The 23638-nt window shown below is 45.0% G+C and overlaps 1 protein-coding gene across 1 annotated transcript in view; it reads right to left on the reverse strand.

Moving 5' to 3' along the window:
- Positions 1 to 767: 767 nt before the first annotated feature.
- prox1a (prospero homeobox 1a) overlaps positions 768 to 23638 on the reverse strand; it is a 203161-nt gene continuing 180290 nt past the window's right edge. Inside the window, exon 5 of the mRNA XM_085981201.1 lies at positions 768 to 1013. Within this exon, the coding sequence (XP_085837327.1) occupies positions 933 to 1013 (81 nt within the window). The 3' untranslated portion in view covers positions 768 to 932. The remainder of the gene's footprint in view (positions 1014 to 23638) is intronic.

Below are 23638 nucleotides of genomic sequence, written 5' to 3' on the forward strand. Positions count from 1 at the left end.
AATACATTATTCCTACTTGTTCTCCTCGATCTATCAGCTGCATTTGATATGGACGATTAAGCCATTCTCCTCCAATGCTTGTCCTCTGCCATCCAGTTTCATGGGACTGCACTTGTATGGTTTCAGTTTTTCTTAGTGAAACACAGATAGTGCATCTCCAGCAACGGCTTCTCATCCCTTCTCTATACTGTCACCTCCAGAGTCCCTAAGAATCTATCGCTACTGCCCTCCTCTTCCTGATTTGTTTGCTGCTCCTTGGTGATCCATCCACAGGCACAGGGTCAGCTTCCATATAATGATGATGACACCCAGCTCTGCTTCTTCATCAGTCGCTCAACCCCTTGACCATCTCCATGCTGTTAGATTGCTGATATCAAAACCCGGATTATTCAGATTCAGTGCCATTCTGACCTGAAGTCCGTTGGTACGGGATTTCGAAAACCAGCATGACCCCACTCTGACCCTGCCAAATTTTCTAATGAGGACAGACTATCACCACCATTAATGCTACCCCGAGGGTATTTGTGAAGTACCTTGGGATTTTTCTTTTTACTAGTAGTGCTATATAAATGCCAATCATTGTTGTTGCCTCACTACGGTGCAGGATCAATTTTCTTTCATTAAACTCCAATACAAATCAGTGCATATTATATCATAACAGCCCGTGAATGTCTTTTCTATCAGTTCACAATACCAACACACTTGTACACGCAACAATTCATTTTTGTTACTTACTGTAAACACTGACCTTGGTGTAATGTAGAGATTCAATTCCAGAGTCAGATGTAGTAATGCAAACTCTGCCAGAGTATTCCCTTAGGAGTCGTACTGGCACAGAAAGTTGACACTCCAGCTGTGTGTTTCATGCTGGTGTAGCTCTCGAATCAGAGCAGTGTAAAACAGCTGCCTGAAAGTCACTTTAGTCGCAGGCCTTATGGTTTCTTATCAACATGGATGCTAATAGGGTGGTATCTGCAGCACTTGACATAACTTCTCCTGTTAGATCTGGTCCACTGTGAAGATAAGTAAACAGATTAGTTCTGATACTAATCACAAGTGGTGGATAGGTGGAACAGATTTCCAGCAAAAACAGTTCATTTCGTGAATTAACTCCTTCAAAAAGAGAGCTGTCGAGATAAGTAGACACAAAGTTGATGAAATACTGCATAGAACATAATGAGGCTGATTTTCATGTTAAGAACTGGCACAAATCTTGGCAGAATGATAATATGCTAAAAGAACTCAATTTTCATGGGTCAATACAGTTTCAAAATTATTCACAGCGCCATGTACAGATTTGGATGGGTGAAGAAGCACAGTTGTGGTGAGGGCGGAAAATTGCAAGCAGCTGCAATTTAAAGGGATATGGATAATTAAAGGGAAATTATAGAATAGAGGGATATAAATTCTGACAGCCTTTGGAAAGGCTCACAAAGTATCTCAACCAATTGGCAGCCTTTGCTATGGCTGAAGGTGGAGAAGTGACAGGCAAAAATGAAACGCAATGTGTAGGCATGAGTTTGCAGGCAAGTGATGGAGTTTTGATGGCTGCTGAAGTGGTGGTGGTGCTGCAGGAGGTGCTTGTGAAGAGAGTGGACCTCTTGGCCACCTTAACGCCACATCCCCATAAATCAGCATTGCAGCGGGTCTAGAAGGAGATGGAAACAGGTGGGAAACCACGGCTGACTGTTACTGTCACTTACTTTGCTGTATGTTACTGCAGATACCCTTGTAGCAGATGGCATAGCTCTGCATCTGCCGCTCTGTTGACCTGGAGCTTATCAAGATATTGCCCCACAGTTATGGCCAGATAGGTACAACAATGCCTGCAGATATAGTTATTGGCATCTTTGTGGGTATAGTCAGTCAGGCTAGGCTGGCTGTTGATCACCTAGGCCTTCTTTCTTGTAGTACTACTGAAAGCATGGTGCATTGTAATAGGGATGCTTCTAAAGAACCATCCTGCATTATGGTTTGTCAGACCTTCACACATATCTGCACTAATGGACCTACTGTCACAACATACCTTGAGAGCTGCAGCTTCCACATTCACTAATTCTCTGTGAAATTGTCCATGTGAGAGTATCAGTGGGTGGGCACAGAACATCGCTCGTGCATCCTGACCTGCCTGCCACTTCTCTGCTTGAGGTCTTTCTCTTGTTTGTCTAACAAGTTCTCATTTGTGGGCAATTCCATTAGAAAACCCATTAGTAAATGCAGTAAAGAAAAATGATGAGAGCAATTACCACCAGAGTTCATCAAAGCCTATTTAACCTTTTACCGTGCCCTTTAAATGAACTTCTGCCCGTAGCTGATGCCCAAGACACCTGTCACATATGGGTGGGATTATGATTGGGTGCTGCACCCCTGTAAAGACTGGATGCAGGAGGCATAATGATGTTACTCGCAGTGTCATTGACTATTTGAATGAAGCCCTCAGCTGTTTTAGGTGGAAGCTCTTCGTGCTCCACCCAGGCCAATCAGAAATGCACATCAGGGGCAAATAGGGGGGAGACCTGGTGATTATGGGTTTCTGTCCCTTTTTTTGGACCACTGTGCTCGTGAATTGGTGCAACACAAAAATCAGACCTGGTAACTCTGTACTACTGGGACAAAGGAACAATCATCCATAGCAAGCAATGGATTAAGAGTGGATACTAGAGATGTGGCAGGAGAAGCTATTCTAAAGTTTCACTTGACTACCTTTAAGAGTCAGAGAAAAATTTTCCTCAGAAGATTAAATAAGTGCGGTGGAGTCCATGATAGGGTAGATTGTATATTGTCCATGAAAAGAGTAACTTAAAGAGCTCAATGGACATTTCTTGCTTAATATTTTATGATATTGAGATTGATCTGAGTGACTCCAGGGGCAAAACTAATGTAAATAGAGCTCCAAATTTAGTTAGAGTAGATATTTCCTAGATAAGGTGTAAGAATGTTACTGGTATTCTGCAGCTTTTGATATGGTTGACCACACCATCCTCCTCCACGCCTCTCCGTTGTCCAGCTGAATGGGATTGCCCTTGTCTGGTTCCATTCTTATTTATCCAGTCGTAGCCAGAGAATCACCTGCAATGGCTTCTTTCCCTGCTCATGCACCATTACCTCTGGAGTCCCCCAAGGATCTATCCTTGGTGCCCTCCTATTTCTCATCTACATGCTGCCCCTTGGTGAAAGCACATCAGGTTCCACATGTAAGCTGACGACACTCAGCTCTATCTCACCAACACCTCTCTTGAACCCTCCACTGTCTCTGATTTGTCACACTGCTTGTCTGACATCCAGTATTGGATGAGCAGAAATTTCCTCCAACTAAATATTGGAAAGACTGAAGCCATTGGCCCCAAAGTTGCGGTCGGCAGCATAGCTACAGAGTACGCTGCCGACCTACGAAAAGAATACAAACTTACCTCGCGCGAGGTCTAGAACGGAGACTTGCTCTTTGGCGCTGCAGAGTTGTGCATAGCATATTACATCACCAGATTGCAGAAGGCCAGGAGCGCAGCATACAGCCTCTATGTAAGGGAAGACATGCCCACAAAAGCTGTCAAAACTAAGCCACATCCACAGAATCTTCTTTCAGTCTCTTCCATTGAAATTACATTTTAAAAACTGTTAATTAAAGGGGTACAGTACTTGGACTTATTTCATACATCAGCATTTTGTTTTATTTTTTTCATCCAATCTCACAATTTATTAGTCCCTATGTATACAACTTCCTTTTTTGATACTCAGTAAAGGTCTAATAATGTTTTATATCTCCTACAAGTAATGTTACTGAACTTCGGAAAGAGATTCCCAGCCATATATTCAATGTTAATTTTCAGGATTAAAATATATTATTCAGAACTCATTTAGACTGGTAATAGATAGATCTATTTTCCCTGTTATAGATGCATTATATTATTTGTTTCCTACATTACAACAGTGACTACACATCAAAAGTACTTAATTGGCTGTAAAGCACTGTGGGGGAAAAAGTAGATTACTTTGCGCCTCCCATTAGCACCCTAAGAGGGTGCTAACGGGCGCAAACCAATTAGCGCCATGGCGCTGCGCTGCCGGCGATGACATCATCGCCGCGCACAGCGCCCCGCTCATGCCTCGGCCACGATCTTCGGTAGCGCCCCCTGACTTACCGCCGGACGCTATGTCCGACGGGGTCAGGGGGGCCTACCTGCGGCCGGGGCGGCGCTAGTTAAAGGGGAGGTGGCGGGCGCCCATTTTTGTTGCTGGCCGCCTGCCAGCACATGCCCCCATTGCTGTCCCCGGCCCCAGTGAAGCCCCTCCACGGGGTGCCGGCTGCTCTCCGTGAGCCCGGCACTCCTCTTGAGTGCCGGGCTTGTTTGCCGGCACTCCCGATCCCTGGTGGCCCAGCTGGGCGCCGGGAAACGCTGCGCCAAGCCTCTCCCCTTTAATAAGGGAAGGAAGGCCTGCAGTACCGTGGTGCGACGTGCCGCAGCACCACATAGCGCTGCGATATTGCCTCGCAGTGCCCCAAGGGGGACGCGGGGTGCTTCCAGTAGCGCCCCTCCTCCCTCTCAGGGCGTTACCTGGGAAAATCGGCTGCGGGGGCTCTAATTTTTTCAGGATGCTAAAAGTAGTGAATGGCGCTATATAAATGCAAGCCTTTCTTTGTTATGTTAGTCATTTTTGAGTTGAGAGGACAGAATTGGTCACTAAAATCTGATAGATGTTCACTTTATTTAACTTTCTTATTCAACTTCCCAAGTAATTCAAATGAAACTGGACTGACAAAAAAAGTCTCCTCCACCAAAAGGTACACAGTATACACACATAGATCTTCTTTTAAGATGTGAAACAGACTCCTCCACCTGCTTTCACTAACCGTAAAATTTTCAAACGTAATTGCTGGGCAGTTGGTGGGCAATTAGCCCAACACTGCGCCAGCAATGAGTATTTCCCCATCAGTGCGGATCATCTGTCAAGGCGTACCTTGACAGATCGCAAGTTTGGGATTTAGCACATGTGCAAGTGCATACGGAAATCCCGAACTTGCGGTATATTTCAAAGGCGGTATGACGGCGTACTCTCAGAGTACCCCAAAATCTGCCCCATGGTCTTTGATCCCTGTCACATATCTGTTCCCTTACCACCATTTCCATTCCTCTCCCTGGCAACCGTCTGAAGCTGAGCCAGACCATTCACAACATGGTGTTGAGTTTGATTCCGAGATGAGCTTCCGACCACATATCTGCTCCATCTCAAGACTGCCTACTTCCGTCTCTGTAACATCGCCCGACTCGGACACTGTCTCAGCTCATCTGCTATTGAAACCCTCATCCATGCCTTTGTTACCTCCAGACTCGTCTATTCCAATGCTCCCCTGGCTGGCTTCCCATCTTCCACCCTACATAAACTTGTGCTCATCCAAAACTCTGCTGCCCGTATCTTAACTCGCACCAAGTCCCGTTCACCCCTCACCCCTCACCCCTGTGCTTGCTGACATACACTGGCTTCCAGTCCGACAACGCCTCAATTTTAAAATCCTCATCCTTGTTTTCAAATCCCTGCATGGCCGCACCCCTTCCTATCTGTGTAACCTCCTCCAGCCCTACAAGCCTTTGAGATCTCTGCTCTCCTCCAATTCTGGCATCTTGAGCTTGATTTTAATCACTCCACCATTGGCGGCCGTGCTTTCAGTTGCCTTGGCCCTAAGCTCTGGAATTCCTTCCCTAAACCGCTTTGTCTCTCTACCTCTCTCTCCTCTTTTAAGATGCTCCTTAAAATCTACCTCTTTGAGCAAGCTTTTAGTTATCTGTCTTGATATCTCCTTCTGTGGCTCGGTGTCAAATTTTTATTGATAATGCTCTTGTTAAGCACCATGGAACGTTTAGCTACGTTAAAGGTGATATAAATGCAAATTGTTGTTGCGCTTTTCCAATTTGGGCCTCTTGCACATCCCCGATTTTCATTGCTCCACCATTGGTGCCGTGCCTTCAGGTGCCTAGGTCCTAAGGTCTGGAATTCCCTCCCTAAACCTCTCTGCCTCTCTACCTCTCTCACCACCTTTAAGATGCTCCTTAAAACCTACCTCTTTGACCAAACTTTTGGTCACCTGTCCTAAAATCTCCTTTGGTTGGTGTCAAATTTTGTTTGATAACAATCCTGTGAAGCACCTTGAGTCATTTTACTATGTTAAAAGCGCTATATAAATGCAAATTGTTGTTGTTGTTGATGCTATTCTTTCACACACAAACTTAGAAAAACAGAATATTTGTTAAATAGTGAGAAACTATTAAATGTTGGTGTTCTTGTGTGTCCTTGTACACGAAATGCAGCAAGCAATTAGGAAGGCAAATGATATGTTGGCCTTTATTGCAAGGGGTTTGGAATACAAGAGTAAGGAAGTCTTGATGCAATTGTACAGGGCTTTGGTGAGACCACACCTGAAGTACTGTGTATAGTTTTGGTCTCCGTACCTAAGGAAGGATATACTTGCCTTAGAGGGGGTGCAACAAAGACTCACTCGATTGATTCCTGGGATGAGAGGGCTGTCCTATGAGGAGAGATTGTGTAGAATGGGCCTATACTCTCTGGAGTATAGAAGAATGAGAGGTGATCTCATTGACACATATAAGATTCTGAGAGGGCTTGACAGGGTAGATGCTGAGAGGCTGTTTCTCCTGGTTGGAAAGTCTAGAACTAGTGGGCCACAGTCTCAGGTGAAGGAGTCAGCTATTTAGGCTTGAGATGAGGAGAAATGCCTTCACACAGAGGGTTGTGAATCTTTAGAATTCTCTACCCCAGAGGGCGGTGAATGCTCAGTCATTGACTATATTCAAGGCTGAGATAGATAGATTTTTGGACACTAAGGGAATTAAAGGATATGGGGATAGGGCGCAAAAGTGGAGTTAAGGTCGAAGATCTGCCATGATCTTATTTAATGGTGGAGCAGGCTCGAAGGGCTGTATGACCTACTCCTGCTCCTAGTTCTTATGTTCTTATAACCCTATCCTTACAATAAGAACCTTATCCAAACAAGGCAGGATTTTGAAAGATAGACGCTCTTCTATGACCCTGCTACTGCTGCCTCACTGCCCAGATCTGGATCTCCCCCTCCATGCCCTTGTCAGGACCACTTCTCCTTCCCCACCTGCCACATACAAATGATCAAAGTTACCTTCAATTCAGTGCGCATTCAATTTTGCTAATAATCTCTTGGCTGGGCCTGTTCTTGTTGGATAGTCAATTCCTGGCATTTATGTCGTGCAAATGTTATCTGCCACTTGGCAGCCCAAGCCTGGATGTTGGATGTTGTCCATTTCCTACTGTAGGCTGGCATCGGCTGCTTCATTATTGGAGGTGTTGTGATTGGAGCTGAACATTCCCAGTCCCACTCCTGCTCTTATGAATGATGTCATGGAGCACTGGTTATTTGCATTACTGTCTGCCATTAAGCACGTGGCAATGTCATGGGCATCTTCAAAGGAGACCTCACTTCCAAAGCCAAAAGCAGAATAGGTGCATCTCTCATGAACTCTGATGGAGATGGTAGGATTCTATAACATCATGGCAGACCAATTAAATACATACTTTGGTTCTGTCTTCACAAAGGAGGACACAAATAACCTCCCAGAGATGTCGGGGAACATAGGGTCTAATGAGAGGGAGGAACTGAATGAAATCAGTATTTGTAGGGAAATGGTGTTGGGGAAATTGACGGGATTGAAGGCCGATAAATCCCCAGGGCCTGATAATCTACATCCTAGGGTACTTAAGGAAGTGGCCCTAGAAATAGTAGATGCATTACTGGTCATCTTTCAAAATTCTATAGACTCTGGAACAGTTCCCATGGATTGGAGGGTAGCTAATGTAACCCCACTATTTAAAAAAGGTGGTAGAGAGAAAACGGGGAATTATAGATCGGTAAGCCTGGTAATGGGGGAAATGCTAGAGTCCATTATAAAAGATGTAATAGCAGGGCACTTGGAAAACAGTGACAGGATTGGACAAAGTCAACATGGATTTACAAAAGGTAAATCATGCTTGACTAATCTACTGAAATTTTTTGAGGATGTAACTGGTAGAATAGATAAGGGAGAACCAGTGGATGTGGTGTATTTGGACTTTCAGAAGGCTTTCGATAAGGCCCCGCATAAGAGATTAGCGTGCAAAGTTAAAGCACATGGGATTGGGGGTAAGGTACAGACTTGGATAGAGAACTGGTTGGCAGACAGGAAGCAAAGAGTTGGAATAAATGGGTCTTTTTCCGAGTGACAGGCAGTGACTAGTGGGGTACTGGAGGATTGGTGCTAGGGCCCCAGCTATTCACAATATATATTAATGATCTAGACGAGGAACTAGATGTAATATCTCCAAGTTTGCAGACAACACAAAGCTGGGTGGGCGTGTGTGCTGTGAGCCGGATGCAGAGAAACTCCAGTATGATTTGGACAGGTTGGGTGATTGGGCAGATGCATGGCAGATGCAGTATAATGTGGATAAATGCGAGGTTATCCACTTTGGTGGCAAAAACAAGAAGGCAGATTATTATCTGAACGGCAATAGATTGGGAAAACGGGAAGTGCAACGAGACCTGGGTGTCCTTGTGCACCAGTTGCTGAAGGTAAGCATGCAGGTGCAGCAGGCGGTTAAGAAGGGAAATGGTATGTTGGCCTTCGTAGCGAGAGGATTCGAGTACAGGAGCAAGGATGTCTTGCTGCAGTTGTACAGGGCCTTGGTGAGACCACACCTTGAGTATTGTGTGCAGTTTTGGTGCAGGGTGCCCAGTGCACTTAGAAGTTTGTGCTGTATAGTCGACAGTTCTTTTCCGGGTCCTTGCGGTCTTCACCTCGCAAACTTGCCTCTGGCAACATGCTTCCTGAAATGTCCTATCCAGTAGTCCGTACTCATGCATAATTGTGCTCGATGAATCTTCCACCTCTTCACTATAGCTTCTAAACTAGGCGTGGTGCCAGTCTGTGTACTGGTGTTTGCTTGGGTAAGGTTCAGTGATGTTCTGGAGGGATGTCCTTCTCTTCCACTGGTCCAGCTATGCCGTATGGAGCTAAAATATCCATGACAGCTCTTCCAGAGGGGACAAGACATGTATGGATGCTGGGCTTCCTCCTGCGGCTGCCTGCTCCCTGTTATTGCACGCTAGCTTCTACTGCAAGAAAGGAGTGTGTTAGTGTTAACCTAGTGAGATGTTTTGAGGATGTGCATGTCAAGGTGGAATAGTGTTGCTGGTGTGCGAAAGATGGCACAGTTGTGAGGAGGTGAGGGGAGTGATAATGAGGACAATAGTTGGTGCAGAGCTGTGTCAGTGGCAGCTGAAGGAGGTGGAGTGAAGTGTGTTGCAGTGCTCGGAGGAGGGCGGTGGGAAGTGGGGAAGGATAGGGTTGTGAATGCTGAGCCTACAGATAATGCAGGGCTAAATAGAAAGTAATGAGAGAAGTGTTAGAAGTCTTTATTTAGCATTGTTAAACTTTTTTCTGCATTGCAGCCAGGTATTTGAAGCAATGCTTCTGGAGCTGACCTGCTCTGCCACCTCTGTCCACTGTTGCCACAAAGCTTCAGGATACCTTCTTGCCACTGGGTGAATAGCTGAGCTCCCTCCTCCCGACCTCCTCCACCAGCATCTCCAAAGCTGCATCTGAAAAGCGGGGACCCCTTCCAGCATCTCTTCTGCCTGTCGTTTCAGTGGTGTTCAGAATGAAGTTGATTGAAGCAACAGTGCACCTCCCCGTTAATAAGCTGCTGGGTGCCTTTAACTCATGCCAGTGACGTCCAATTTTTTGCCCCCATCCCCGGTTAGGCGAGCTGCCAATGAAGAGTGCTGGCAGCTTGTTTATTTCATGTTAAGAAGGTACGAGGACGAATTTGGAACAGTGTCCGAGCCCACGTGGACAGGTGCACAATTAGAGCAAGCCGACCATCTTGTCCCCGTTTTTGGGCAATTACTAATTTAGACCCCATTAACTCCAGTTCTTACTTGGAGTAAAATACTCACTTTTGCTTTTACTGGGCAGCTAAGGGAGGCGGCAAGGTTTCATCATTATTGACCTCAGTGCCGAAACAAATGAAATTCAGCTTTTTTTCTCATTTTTTGTAACATTTTAATTCCTTTGAATGCTCAGATCAGCAATAAACAGGGTGAATAGTCTGTTTGTGTTCCTACTCTCATTACACCATGTTTTTCCTCCTGTAACTTTTCAGTGAAATCGGCAGAGATGTTGGGCCATTGTCACTTGACCTTCAGCAAGAAATTACAGAAATATTCAGACATTCATAAACTGCATTAAATTAAATGCTACATCTAGGCTGGCTGCCAGTGGTAAGGCTTTGGAAGCCAACATGTCTTGCATCTGTCACAGGATTGATTGACCCATTTTAAAACTATCATGTGCATATATCATCACATGCAAAATTATATGAGGAAATTAGAGCGAAATTATTGGAATATCACAAGGATCAAATATAATAATAAGCAACTCCTAGAGTTTCTGAATCATAATTTCAGGGAATATATAAACAATAATTTTGTACAGAATTGTACACAAATGCTATTCTGGAATTTTATTAAGCTTGTGATAACATGAAGATTGCAAACATTTGGTTGATTGAGCCTGTTACTTTATGATTGTGTCAAATAATGGAGACCGAATTTCTGGACTAGGCTAATGTAGGCTTGACCGTCTAGCTGCTGGCACTAATCTAGCTAACAGTGCAGTGAGCTGAAGTCCCACAGTATTTTGGAGTCTGCTCCCTTACATAATCTTTCATGGCTGTGCAGCTTTGGCCTTGTGCAGGGAGCTAGCCTGATGAAATCATGCTTCAGCTAAATTTTAAAGGGATGTGGCTACTTCAAATTAAATGGCCATAGAAGGGTGCAAATATTCTCAGAACCTTTCGAAAAAAGCTTAAAATGCACTTTGATGATGTGCCAGGTTCTGCCAAGGCTGAAGGGGAAGAGGAGGAAAGGAAGTAGCAGAAAAAAAGGAAGTGAAAAGAAACATGATGTTGAGTCTGTGGGCAAGTGATGGAGAGGTGCCGCACTCAACACCCTGTTTCATAGCTGGAAAAGTGGAGGTGCTGCTGTATGAGGTGGGTACAAGGAGGGTTGCCTTGTTTGGCACTCCAGGGTATCCTCCCCAAATAATGCCTATTAACAGAAGATGACCAGCCTCAACGCTACATATACTAGCCGCAGGACATGGGGGCAGGTACTGGAGAACACAGCGAATTTTAAGCAATCTGGCAAGGTAAGACTATCCAACATCACTGTGTTTTGGGTAGCCTGCCAACTATGGTAGAGAACCATATCTAGGCAGGGCATACTTTCATGGCAATTGAGGGCCTAGCCACACTTACATATTCCAAGAACATCATACCTCAAACCACTGTAGCCTCATGATACACGGAGCAGGCTATCAGGCGGGGGGTGGCGAGGGCGAAGTGGGATTGTGAGTCCTGTGGATCTAAGGAATCCTGGGGGGGGGGTGGGGGGGCGAAGTTAGATTGTGACTCCTGTGGATCTAAGGAATCCTGAGCGGGGGGGTGGGGGGCGAAGTTAGATTGTGACTCCTGTGGATCTAAGGAATCCTGAGGGGGGGGTGGGGGGGCGAAGTTAGATTGTGACTCCTGTGGATCTAAGGAATCCTGAGCGGGGTAGACCCAATGCCTGCCTCATTCATCACCAACAGATTTCTTAATGAGGTCCCTAATTTGCATAGTCAAGGGGACTAACGAATGTTTTAGGCATCTGCCCGGGACGTCAAAAAAAGGCACCCATGAATTTAATAGTGGGAGCAGCATCCGCGCAGAGTGGGCCCAGAAAGTCACACTGCTAAATTGGTACACTTTGCACCCATTCTACAGCTGAAAAACAGGCGCACTGCATACCAATTTCTACCCGATAATAAATCGCTTGTTATATGCTACATAATATTGCAATGAAGAAAGGCGTATTGCAGGATACTGAAGGTGATGATGATAAGGGGATGAGTCAAGTGCCTCCATCCCCATAGCAGGAGGAGAGTCCAGAGGAAGGAGAAGACATGGGACAGGACAGCCAGCAGCCAGCGAAAAGAAGAGCTGACTTACAGCCCAGTGCTTTCAGTGTATAAGATTGACCAAGTAAATAAAATCACTTCACACCTCCTCCCCACACCCTCACAAAATCAGTCACTGAGAAGAACTTCTGCCAATCTCCAGAGCCTTAAGACCCTGAGGTGACTCTCATGCCAGGGAAGCATCAGTGCCAGAGGGACCAGCTTCTGGCAGCTGTTCTCTTGTAGTAGCAAGGGGTACCAGGCCTATGTCTGAAGCTCCCGGAGGTATTGGCATTGGAGGAGGCCTTCAGGCACAATGCTACTCTCCAAAGAGACAGTGACATCTTTGCAGCCTACTGGTGCGAATCAGGCACTTCCATATAGAAATTTAGCAAACAGGTCCTTATTCAGGCTCAGGACCCTCATATTCATATTTAAATCAATGCTGCACTCCATACAGACAGTCATCAGGGCTGCCTAAAAAAATCTGAAGAAGAGTTATTTAGCATTGGCCCCGGTGCATGCACAAGTTAGCCTCGGGCCGTCGCACTGCTAAATTCGTCATTGTGGGGCCCGTTTCATGCCTGAGAAACAGGTGCAGCAATGCGGAATTTAGACCCCAGTATATTGAAAAGACCAGGTTATGTCAGGAATAGAGTTCGAGATTGAAAGGAGAAGATACCTCCATCGCTTTAAAAGAAAAGCTGCCCTTTCTTCACATCTTTCATAAAGATTTCACTTTAAGAAATCCTAATATGAAAGAGGTTTACAGTAACCCACCGAACATATTGCATAGGGAGAGACAGAAGCCCGCTTGATTAATTCTCATGATCATCACTGCAAGTCACTTTCACTTATTAAGTCTTGTTTAATATCATAATGAAGGTTTTCTGAACAGATTTGATAATTCCAGTGAAAGTGAACTAATGCCCTTTAACATGGCGTTATATACATTTCATCAAGGCTAAATTTGTTCCCAGTAATTCTCTCCAAATGTGGCCTCCTTCAGAGCTCATCTCCCTGCTCTAATACACGATACCAATAAACCTTTTACACACTGGTGCTGGGGCTTTATGTAAACTCATGCTGTGAGGTCAGATGCAAGCTTTCATTTGTGTGTCATGCATATAATTTATGTTGCCTTTCAGAAGCTTCCTATTATTTTTGTACCACTTGGATGCTAAGGAAAACAAGGTGGATATTTTGAACTTTTATTGCACTTTATCATTTCCCCAAAAATATGGGGTAGAACTTGACATGCACTGCTCCTGTTTTTCAGGCCTAAAAGCATACAGATTTGACAGTGGGACTTGCTGCTCCCAATCTGCACAGACATTGGTCCCACTGCTAAATTCGTAGAGCCTGTTTTTTAGGTGTCCTGAATATGTAAATGAGGGGACTAATGCATTTTGAAGACCCCTTTTAGAAATTTGTCTTCAATGCTTGCCCTGCTCAGGAATCTGCAGTGGCTCCAGTGGCTGCCAACCAAAGGTAGGTTTTAAAGAAAAATTATTTTAAAATTTTCCTGAGGAGCTGAAGGAGCATTTGGTAGCACTGGAAAAGCAGGAATGTTGGTTCTGACAGCATTGTGGGAGGGTCTTAGGGTTTTGCAGCACTGGGGCAGTCCCTGTACTTGCAGGCAGTGGGTGGGGGTGGGTGGGGTGGACGTGGGGGAGGCACCTGAGTCTGACAGCACTGAGAGGAATCTTGAGATCTTGGAGCGGCTGGGGGGAGTGGGCATCCTAAGGTCTGATAGTACAAGGGAGCCATTTCCCAAGGTCTGGCAACAATGGATGGGATGTCTTGTGGTCTGGCAACATGAGGGGTCCTAGAGTTTTGAGGCAATGGGGCAGTCTTGGTGCCAATCATTAGGGGGGGAAGGGGAAAAATGTGGCAATACTGAGGAGAATCGAGGTTTGCGAACACCAGGGATGGAAGGTCGACGTCCTGTGATGTCACAGCAGTGCGGAGGATGGTCCCAAGATCTGGCAATACTGAGGAATGGGGAGGGGGGTGTGGTCAGAGGGTCTGTCAGCAATGTGCGGAGACTCTGGGCTCAAGCAGTACTGCGGAGTGGGCTCCTAAGATCTGGAAGGACTGGGGAAGGGAAACAGTTTTGGCAGAGGGTACACAGCAGCATTAAAAGTGTTTACTGCAGCACAGATAACACCAGAACTAACTGTAGTGTATGTAACCGTTCCACCTTTAAGAGAACTATTTTAAGGGTTGCACTACTTTATCTTGGCTGCTGTATACTGTAATACCGGTGGTGACCACACCGGTATATAAGTGCTGTGTAAGGATTTATTGGGCAGTTCCGCCCTGACCTTCAACTAGTAAAGACCTGTTAAAGTTTACTCTTGTGGTCTGTGTAGTAATTCTCAATATAACACACAGACTTAACAGTGGCGACGAGTACGATCTCACCCTGCGGCAGAGATACATCCAAGGCAGTTTAACGGGCGTCGAGAGGAGGCATCCGCCCTCATCATTCTGCTGAGAAAAGACTCGGGTCTGCAGAGCAAAGGAAGAATTCTGACATGAAGCCTTCCATCAGCAACAGGCAGTGATCATCCCTTCTATCACAGTGGTGGGTAAGCCGATCAGCGACGAGCAGCAAGTCGGCCACGCTGACTGTGAGTAGGGGAGAAAATTAAAAAAAAAACGGAGGATATAAGGGCGGAGAACTCGACCACGGCCGGGGAAAGGAGCCGGACAGAAGTCGGGGCCAGAGGCGCTGAGACTGGGGCAGCGTAAGGCACGGAAGCCGCGGTGAATGCAAACGCAGCCGGTGTGAGAGACCGGGCTACAAGCGGGCTGGGAGATGCAACAGCGTCGAGAGAGAGCTCGACCGCGACCGGTGAAAAAGGCCGGGCAGCTACCGAGGCCGCGAGGCGCAGTGACCGGGTCAGCGTAAGGCGCGGGAGAAAATTTAAAAAGAACCGCGGCGAACTCAGCCGCAGCCGGGGGGGAAAGGGCCGGACTGCAAGAGGGGCTGGGAGGCACGATTTGAAAACCGCTGGGGGAGGGCGAACGCAGCAAATCGGCAATCGCCATTACAGCCAGCGGGGGAGAAAGGCAAACGCGGGAAGCCGCCATTTTCGGAGGCGGGGGAAGAAGACAAGCGCGGGAAACCGCCATTTTGTAAAAGAAAAAAAAAAAAAAATTCTTTTGTTTCTCAAGAAGATCGCGAGGATGCCTAAGCGTGGTAACATCAATGATTTCGATCCCGATGTTGAAGATTGGGCCACATATGTAGAACGCATAGAGATATATTGTAAGGCAAATAAAATATCAGATGAAGATAAAGCACTAACCTTACTAAACTCAATGGGTGCGAAGACATACGGGCTATTGAAGCATCTTCTATCACCAGCTAAACCGGCGGATCAGACTTTCGCTAATATTGTTGCTGTCCTGAAGAATCATTTGAACCCCACACCGCTGATGTTAGCGGAACGATTTAAATTTTATGCGAGAACGCAACTGAAAGAGGAAAGCAACGCGGAGTATTTAATTGAACTGCGCAAGCTAGCGAAATACTGTCAGTTTGGGGAAAGCCTGACAGAGGCACTGAGAGACAAATTCGTGTGTGGATTGTCGAAAGAAGGAACACAAAAGCGGTTGCTTGAAGAGAATGAGCTTACACTTGATAAGGCTGTCACTATTGCAGCATCGCACGAAGCCACAGCGAGAGGCACCGCGGAAATGCAGCTGAAGGCAGCGGTACTCAGCGTAGATCAAATGGCTTCGGGTACAATGAAATGTTATCGTTGTGGGAAGACAACACACGATCAGAACCAATGCTGGTTTAAAAACCAGGAATGTAGAAAATGTGGCAAGCTTGGTCACATAGCTAAAGTATGCCGGTCAGGAAAGAAGACCAGCAACAAAAAGTCACCACAGGAAAAGTGCAGAAAGGTACATAAGGTGGCTGAGAAGAGTTCGGATGAACAGAATTCAGATTCAGACTCCAACAGCAAGGAACTGGGTAGTCTAAAAATTCACAACGTGAGTAAGGAAGCTGACCGACAAACTATCTGGGTCACACTGCAGATAGCAGGAGTCCAAGTGAAGATGGAATTGGACACCGGATCGGCGTTGACGGTCATGAATAAGCAAGATTACAAAAAGTTATTCAAACATATTCCCCTACGGGATACGGAGATAGTATTGCAGACATACACGGGGCAAAAAGTATACCCCATCGGAAAGATAAAAGTCAAGGTGACACACAAGGGCAAAGAACACCAAGGAATGGACTTATATGTACTACCTGAGGGAGGTCCACCACTTCTGGGACGGGAGTGGATCAGGAAAATAAATATGGACTGGCACTCCCTAAACGCAATAACGGTAGATTCCGGAAAAAAAGATGTCAAACCTGAACGATTGTCCAGAATATTGGATGAGGCTAAAGAGGTGTTCCAACAGGGACTGGGAACACTGAGAGGAATTAAGGCAAAAATCAAGATTGCAGAACATGCAAACCCAAAATTTTTCAAAGCCAGACCGGTACCGTATGCGATACGACCTGCTGTGGAAGCTGAGCTGGAAGGGCTGGAACGTTCAGGAGTACTGTCTAAGGTGGACTAGAGTGAGTGGGCCACGCCCATTGTTCCCGTCATGAAGCGTTCATCGAGTAACAAGCCAGGGGAACCGGGGAAGGTCCGCATCTGTGGAGACTTCAAGATCACAGTTAATCCGGTGCTTCACACGGTGCAATATCCGCTTCCGCAGATTGAGGATATCTTTGCTTCATTGTCTGGCGGGAAACGCTTCACCAAGATCGACCTGGCGCAAGTGTACTTACAGATGGAAGTTGAGGAAGAGTCGCGCCAGTATCTCACAATCAGCACGCACAGAGGCTTGTATCGATATAATAGACTGGTTTTTGGAGTGGCTTCGGCTCCGGCAATTTGGCAGAGGGCCATGGAGCAGGTATTACAGGGAATTCCAAGCACTCAATGTTACTTGGACGATATCCTGATTACAGGAGAGGAAGATGAGGAACACCTTGCAAATTTGAAACTGGTGCTCACCAGGTTGAAGGAATATGGCCTTCGAGTTAATCGCCAGAAATGTGAGTTCTTTCAGAAACGGATCTCGTACTGTGGTCATGTCATTGACCAGGAGGGGCTGCACAAGTCACCTGACAAGATCGAAGCTGTTGTGAAGGCTCCCGCTCCGGAAAATGTATCCCAGTTGAGATCGTTCCTAGGGTTGATTAACTATTACCATAAGTTTCTGCCAAATCTATCCACGGTGCTGCACCCGCTGAATGCTCTTCTGCAGAAAGAAGTACCATGGAAGTGGAGCGAGGACTGTAAGAAGGCCTTTCGCAAAAGCAAGACATTGATCAACTCAGAGGAAGTGTTGGCTCACTTCAACCCAACGCTACCTATTCGTTTAGCTTGTGATGCTTCTCCTTATGGTATTGGAGCAGTACTCTCACACAAGTTGCCAAATGGCTCGGAAAGGCCAGTCGCATTTGCATCCAGATCGTTGACCTCCGCTGAGCGCAACTATGCTCAGATAGATAGGGAGGCTCTCAGCCTGGTGTGGGGAGTAAAGAAGTTTAATCATTACCTGCAGGGCCAGAAGTTTACACTGCTGACAGACCACCAGCCGTTGGTATCCATATTCAACCCTAAAAAGGGCGTTTCCATTATGACAGCGCAAAGGCTACAGAGGTGGTCCCTTTTCCTAGGGGCACACCAATATGACATAGAATACAAAGGATCAAAACAGCATGGAAATGCTGACGGTTTATCACGCCTACCGTTGCCAACGGTAGAAGAGGTGCCTGCAGTGGACCCAGTGGAGATGTTCCACTCAACCATAGTGGAATGTCTACCAGTAACAAATTCTACGATCGAAAAGGAAACAAGAAATGACCCGACTCTCTCACGAGTCTACGATTTAACGGTGAAGGGATGGCCAGCACATGGCGAACCACTGTTGCCAGCATTTTCGCAAAGAAGAGAACAGCTGTCAGTGTGCCGAGGAACTTTGATGTGTGGCTCCAGAGTGGTGATTCCACCCAAACTCCAGCAAAAAGTGCTAAAGGAGCTTCACGAGGGGCATCTGGGTGGAGTGAAAATGAAGAACCTAGCCAGAGCGTTCGTGTGGTGGCCAGGTATCGATGGAGACATCGAAGAAATGACCAAGAGCTGTTTAGGATGCCAGAAGGTCCAAAACGCCCCACCACAAGCTCCTCTGCATCCATGGGAGTGGCCCTCATCTCCATGGCAAAGGGTACATATCGACTTTGCTGGTCCATTTATGGACTCAATGTTCTTAATCGCGGTGGATGCACACTCCAAGTGGCCGGAGGTAATAAAGATGTCCTCCACCACCACGGAAAAAACCATCACAGTATTAAGGACCATATTTGCCAGGAATGGGCTGCCGGAACAGATCTGTTCTGATAATGGACCGCAATTTGTGTCCGAAGAATTCAGGAAGTTCTTAAAAAACAATGGGGTTAAGCATTACACGTCCGCCCCATACCATCCCGCCACCAATGGATTAGCTGAAAGGTTTGTCCAGACCTTCAAGAAGGCCATAAAGGCCATGGGTAATGAAGACATAAATCTACAACATAAGGTAGATAACTTCTTGTTGGCGTACAGGAATGCAACACATGTGGTCACAAACCAAACTCCCGCCATGATGTTTTTCAATAGAAGACTAAGATGTCGGCTGGATTTGATCAAGCCAAACATCAGAAGGGACGTAGAGAACCGGCAATTTCAAGGCATGAATGAAAGGCCAACTAGAACCTTCCAGATAGGTCAACAAGTTTTGGCCCGGGACTACTGTACCGAGAAATGGCAGCCTGGAACTATTTGCACACGACTAGGACCGCTGATGTATACCGTGGACATTGGTGAAAGCATAATAAGGCGCCATGCTGACCAGATCATAGCGTCATCCGAAAAGGGACAACCTACACCACAACTCTATACGCCTAATGATGAAGCAGAGATACCCATAGTATCTACCTCCGATCCGGTGATACTGGAACCAGATGAACCCGACACTGACATTCAAGCCGAATCGACCTTGCCAAAAGAACCTACTACACCACCGAAAACTACTACACCACCGAGGCGTTATCCGGACCGAGTCAGGAAGCCTCCAGAGAGACTGAATCTGTGAACTGTTTTTACATTAAGTTGTGTATATATGTTATGATGTTATGTTTAATGGGAATATATACTGTTAACCTAAAAAGGGAGGATTGTAGTGTATGTAACTGTTCCACCTTTAAGAGAACTATTTTAAGGGTTGCACTACTTTATCTTGGCTGCTGTATACTGTAATACCGGTGGTGACCACACCGGTATATAAGTGCTGTGTAAGGATTTATTGGGCAGTTCCGCCCTGACCTTCAACTAGTAAAGACCTGTTAAAGTTTACTCTTGTGGTCTGTGTAGTAATTCTCAATATAACACACAGACTTAACACTAACCATGGCACAGCTGCACTGTCAGGATAAAACAGCCATGGTTACAATGGTGGCATGAAAAGTGACCATGGCTTGGGAACCAAGCCAGGAATAAGCCTCGCTGAGAAAACATTTCTAGGAATTTACAATGCCATACATTCAACTCTATAAATAAAATTAAGCTTTACACTCAGAAAATTATTACTTTTTTTCAATGAGTTTCTTATTTATAAATGATACTTATACCTGTAAATTTTCTGTTGGGGGTAAACCAACTATAGGAACTGTCTGGATTGATTTGACTGGCTCAGCGGCTCCTTTCTTTTATTGGTGAATGCTGAGCCATGCAGAGCAGGAAGGCCCCAGCTTCAATCACTGGTCCGTGCTGGGTCAGCTGACCTCAGCTGTGGTAATGGCAAGGGTATGACAACGGATTCCAGTACACCAGGTTAGGGAAGAGAAAATCCACCAGGATTCCTGTTCCTGATAGCTATCCAGCAACTTTGCTGGAAGTGCAGATCTTGGGTGAGGACAGGATTGGGTTCGACTGCGAAACCCCTCATGATCAAATTGCTCGTTGACACCCATCACTGTCAAGATTCACACATGAATAATGGCCTTGGTTGAGGTACTGGAAGGTACCTGGCACCTGTGGAACCTTACCCAGCAAGTAGTCAAAGGATTTAGGAGAGGTGGGAGGGAGAAAGTTGGCAGAGAAAATTGATGTGAAATATATATGCCGTGAACTGATTAACCTCTCACTTGCTTTCTGGGATTAGGGAACCACGGACTTCAATTTCATTTTCTACATAATTTATTCATCTACACCATAATATGTTCATTGAAATTTTGCTTCCCCAACATGATGGAATCATTCTCCTTTACTACAAAGTTCCTGTTCAGTAGGATAATCATTTAGCTTTATTCAGGCTCCAGCAGATCCAAAATACGGGCCTTCGTACTGCCACTAAGACAAGCTGTTTTGGGACAACTTAGTGTCCTGTTTGACATTTGGCTCTCCCTGTTTCTCTGTTTCTGCCAGTCATGTTCTCAATTTACCAGGATAGTAAACAGGAGAGTGCAATGATGTGAACTGATTTACAAAAATTGCAAAAGCACATTGCTGAATTTTGGGCTTCAGAAAATAAAGCATCTGCTACACCAAGAACTCACTACAGTAAAAAGTAAAGCTTACACAATTGCATTTTCTTATACATGCTGTGCTTAATGAGCATAAATGATGGCCTGATGGCTTCCAATGTTAATTTTCATAACATTAGCAGAAGGGATTTAAGAAGGAAGATGGCTTATGTTCCACGCTTTCCTCAGGCCCCAATTGGTTATGTTGATTTCCGCTTATTTTACGCCAGTTTTTACATTCCAGTGTATGCTAATGAAATTCTCAAAAAATGTGGGTCTATGTTACCATTGGCAAGGTTGCTATAGAGACCAGCATACACGTCTTTTAATGGTTGTAGTATTAATAACAAGGAATGTAAAAAAAAAGCATAATTTATAATCAAAAATGGGATAAGAATAAGTAAGTTATTGAACCACTATTACTTTTTACCATTGTGTTAAGTCTGTCGGCAGTATATCATGCTCTTGATATTCACCTTTGATTATGTGCGTCCCTTGAATCATCTGTTACATTAGTATTGCATTCCAACTAATTGCCTCTCTGCATCTGTGTATACTTTACAGCAGCAATCCACCTGCTGTAGTCCCACACACCATCTAAGGGCATAGAGGCTACTGATCATTTGATTCTAAATTGATTACATTGGTCTGAAATTGACAAGCAGATTCTACTATATGGGATAGTGCGCCTTAAAAGGACAAGCCTGCAATCATTGCAGATGATGGCAGGTCAAATGGTAGAATCAATTAAGAAAAATGCAAAAACAAAATTAATCTTTTCTTTAAAAAAGCTAAGGTTATATTTCACTGTGGCACATGGGGGAAATTGCCCATTGCCATATTAATAAAAAGAACTTGAGGTGAACTGGGATCGCAAGAGTTAAAGTCTTGGAAACTGATCTTTGAATTAAAATGTTCATGCAGCAGTTCTCTCCCCCTCTTAAATATGTAAATCCTCAATTTATCTGTGATTACTCAGTAAAAGGCTGATGTGTGAGTGTGGCAGATTATAATAATATTCCATCCCCACCTCTGATCCTCTTTACGTCTTCTGCAAGCTTATTTTTTTTCCATACCAGATATGAATAAAAGCGGTGCATGAGTTGCAAGAATGTATTATTTTAAAAGACTTGGGCTCTGAAATTGATTTCCTTGATGAGAAAAAGAAAGGTCTCCTTGTGACCTATGGGTTCACCTTGTAATCCTGCTACTGTAGGAAGCTTTCCCTTCAGGGCAAAGATGAAAATATTCTTGGTCTCAAAGCTGAAAAGGATTTAATTTTCATATTCATTACAATGGGCCTGCCCAGCTGATGAGGGCTGGGCTTAGCAGAGTACATCTCCTGTGATTAGAGTGTGCTCTGGTGATGTTTTGGGGTCAGACTGTTTTAGTTGGAGCTGTAGCCCTTGAAATTGATCTTACGTTGCCAGAATCCACACTTTTGTTTATTAAGTAATTTTGTCCTTAACTTACCTTTGTAACATTTATTATTATTATTATTATATCCTTCTCCCCTTTTTACAGCCATATCCTCTTCTAGCCAGGAGGGCAGGTGATTGAGCTGATTCTTCCAGATTTGTCACAAATTTCATGGAAGCGGCAAATGCAGTTCTTTATTTTATCTTATTATTTGTTTGGACTGTCATACTGTGCTTAGACTAACCCTTGAAGTGGTCCGATTAAGGTTTGGGCTTCCTTGATGTTGTTGTGGTTACATCAAGAGGCATGAAGGGCATCAATTTGTACCAGGGAGTCAGTATTTCTGTTTGAAATAGTGTTAGATGGAAATGTCATTCTGATAGGGGATGTGCTGTGCTGACACATACATATTCCTGTCTCTTCAACACCTGCCGTCACTCACCCCATCACAGAGCTCTGGCTGCCTATTCACCACTTCAGACCTGAAGAGAGATGGGTAATTGATTCACACACAATCGAAACTCTGGACAGATCCAAAAAGGTGATGTAATTTGAGCATTCATGATGTTCGGATTTTCATTAGACTGCATATAGGAACTCCTAGCTCACGTGCACACTATTACCAAGCAGGGCATATGGCCGGTCTCCATGTTGGAAGTGTACAATTTTGGCCCACTCCATGAACACAGTAAGGTGGTGACATTAGACAATAAACTGCCAATCTCACACCTAACCATTTGTATTAATCTCAAACAGGTACTTTCAATTCTATAATAGTAACCTGGCACACATGTTCGAACATTCCCACGATGTAGTATCATTGTACAGGTGAAATCATGAACAGAAGTCCCATCTCATAAGGTTCCATTTCCCATTGACTCAGTAAAAAACAGGATATGTGTTCAAATCAATTTTTTTTCAGTACAAATCACATTTTTCTGGCAAATATTTGTATACCTCAAATACCATATAGCTGCCCAAAGAGCTCAGCTAGGTATTAGTGGTATAGACCCAGAGAGACATGATGACAACAAAACAAAATGTTTAGTTGGAGTCGTCAGTGGTGTGAATCGATAGCACAACCTTGTATACTTGTCAAGCCCCATTATACTTATACAGAATATTCCTTTCAAAATATATATTGGGCTACACTTTCATTTTTATCAGCTGGACATTTAACATTTCCTGGGCAGAAACATCAAGCGGGAAGGATGGCATGCTCCACGATGGGTATACAATCCTCCTTGAATGATTTTCTTCTCTGCACTGTGTCCAGGCAGTAAAGCAGAAAATCTACCCCCTTGTGTCCAGTGACACAGCACTACCCCGGAACGGTACGATTCAAGTCATTCCCGACACTTAGTTGTCTGGTCTCACATTGTGGCTGTTATAGGGAGTCACTGAACAGAGGTTTGGTGTCTCCCCATAGGGAGGGAGGGACAATTAGGGAACTAGTCACCTGCTGTACCACTCTCATGGACCTCTTAGAGGTAGGGTCAATCTGATTATGAATTGAAGTCTGAGAACAGATCACACATCCTGTCTTCTCAGCTGATGAAGCTACAGAGAATGAGGCCACTTCAACAAAAACAACAACACCTTGTATTTA

Source organism: Somniosus microcephalus, chromosome 3 (genome assembly GCF_052327205.1).
Source record: "Somniosus microcephalus isolate GS21.2 chromosome 3, FLI_Smic_1.0, whole genome shotgun sequence".
NCBI lineage: Eukaryota > Metazoa > Chordata > Chondrichthyes > Squaliformes > Somniosidae > Somniosus > Somniosus microcephalus.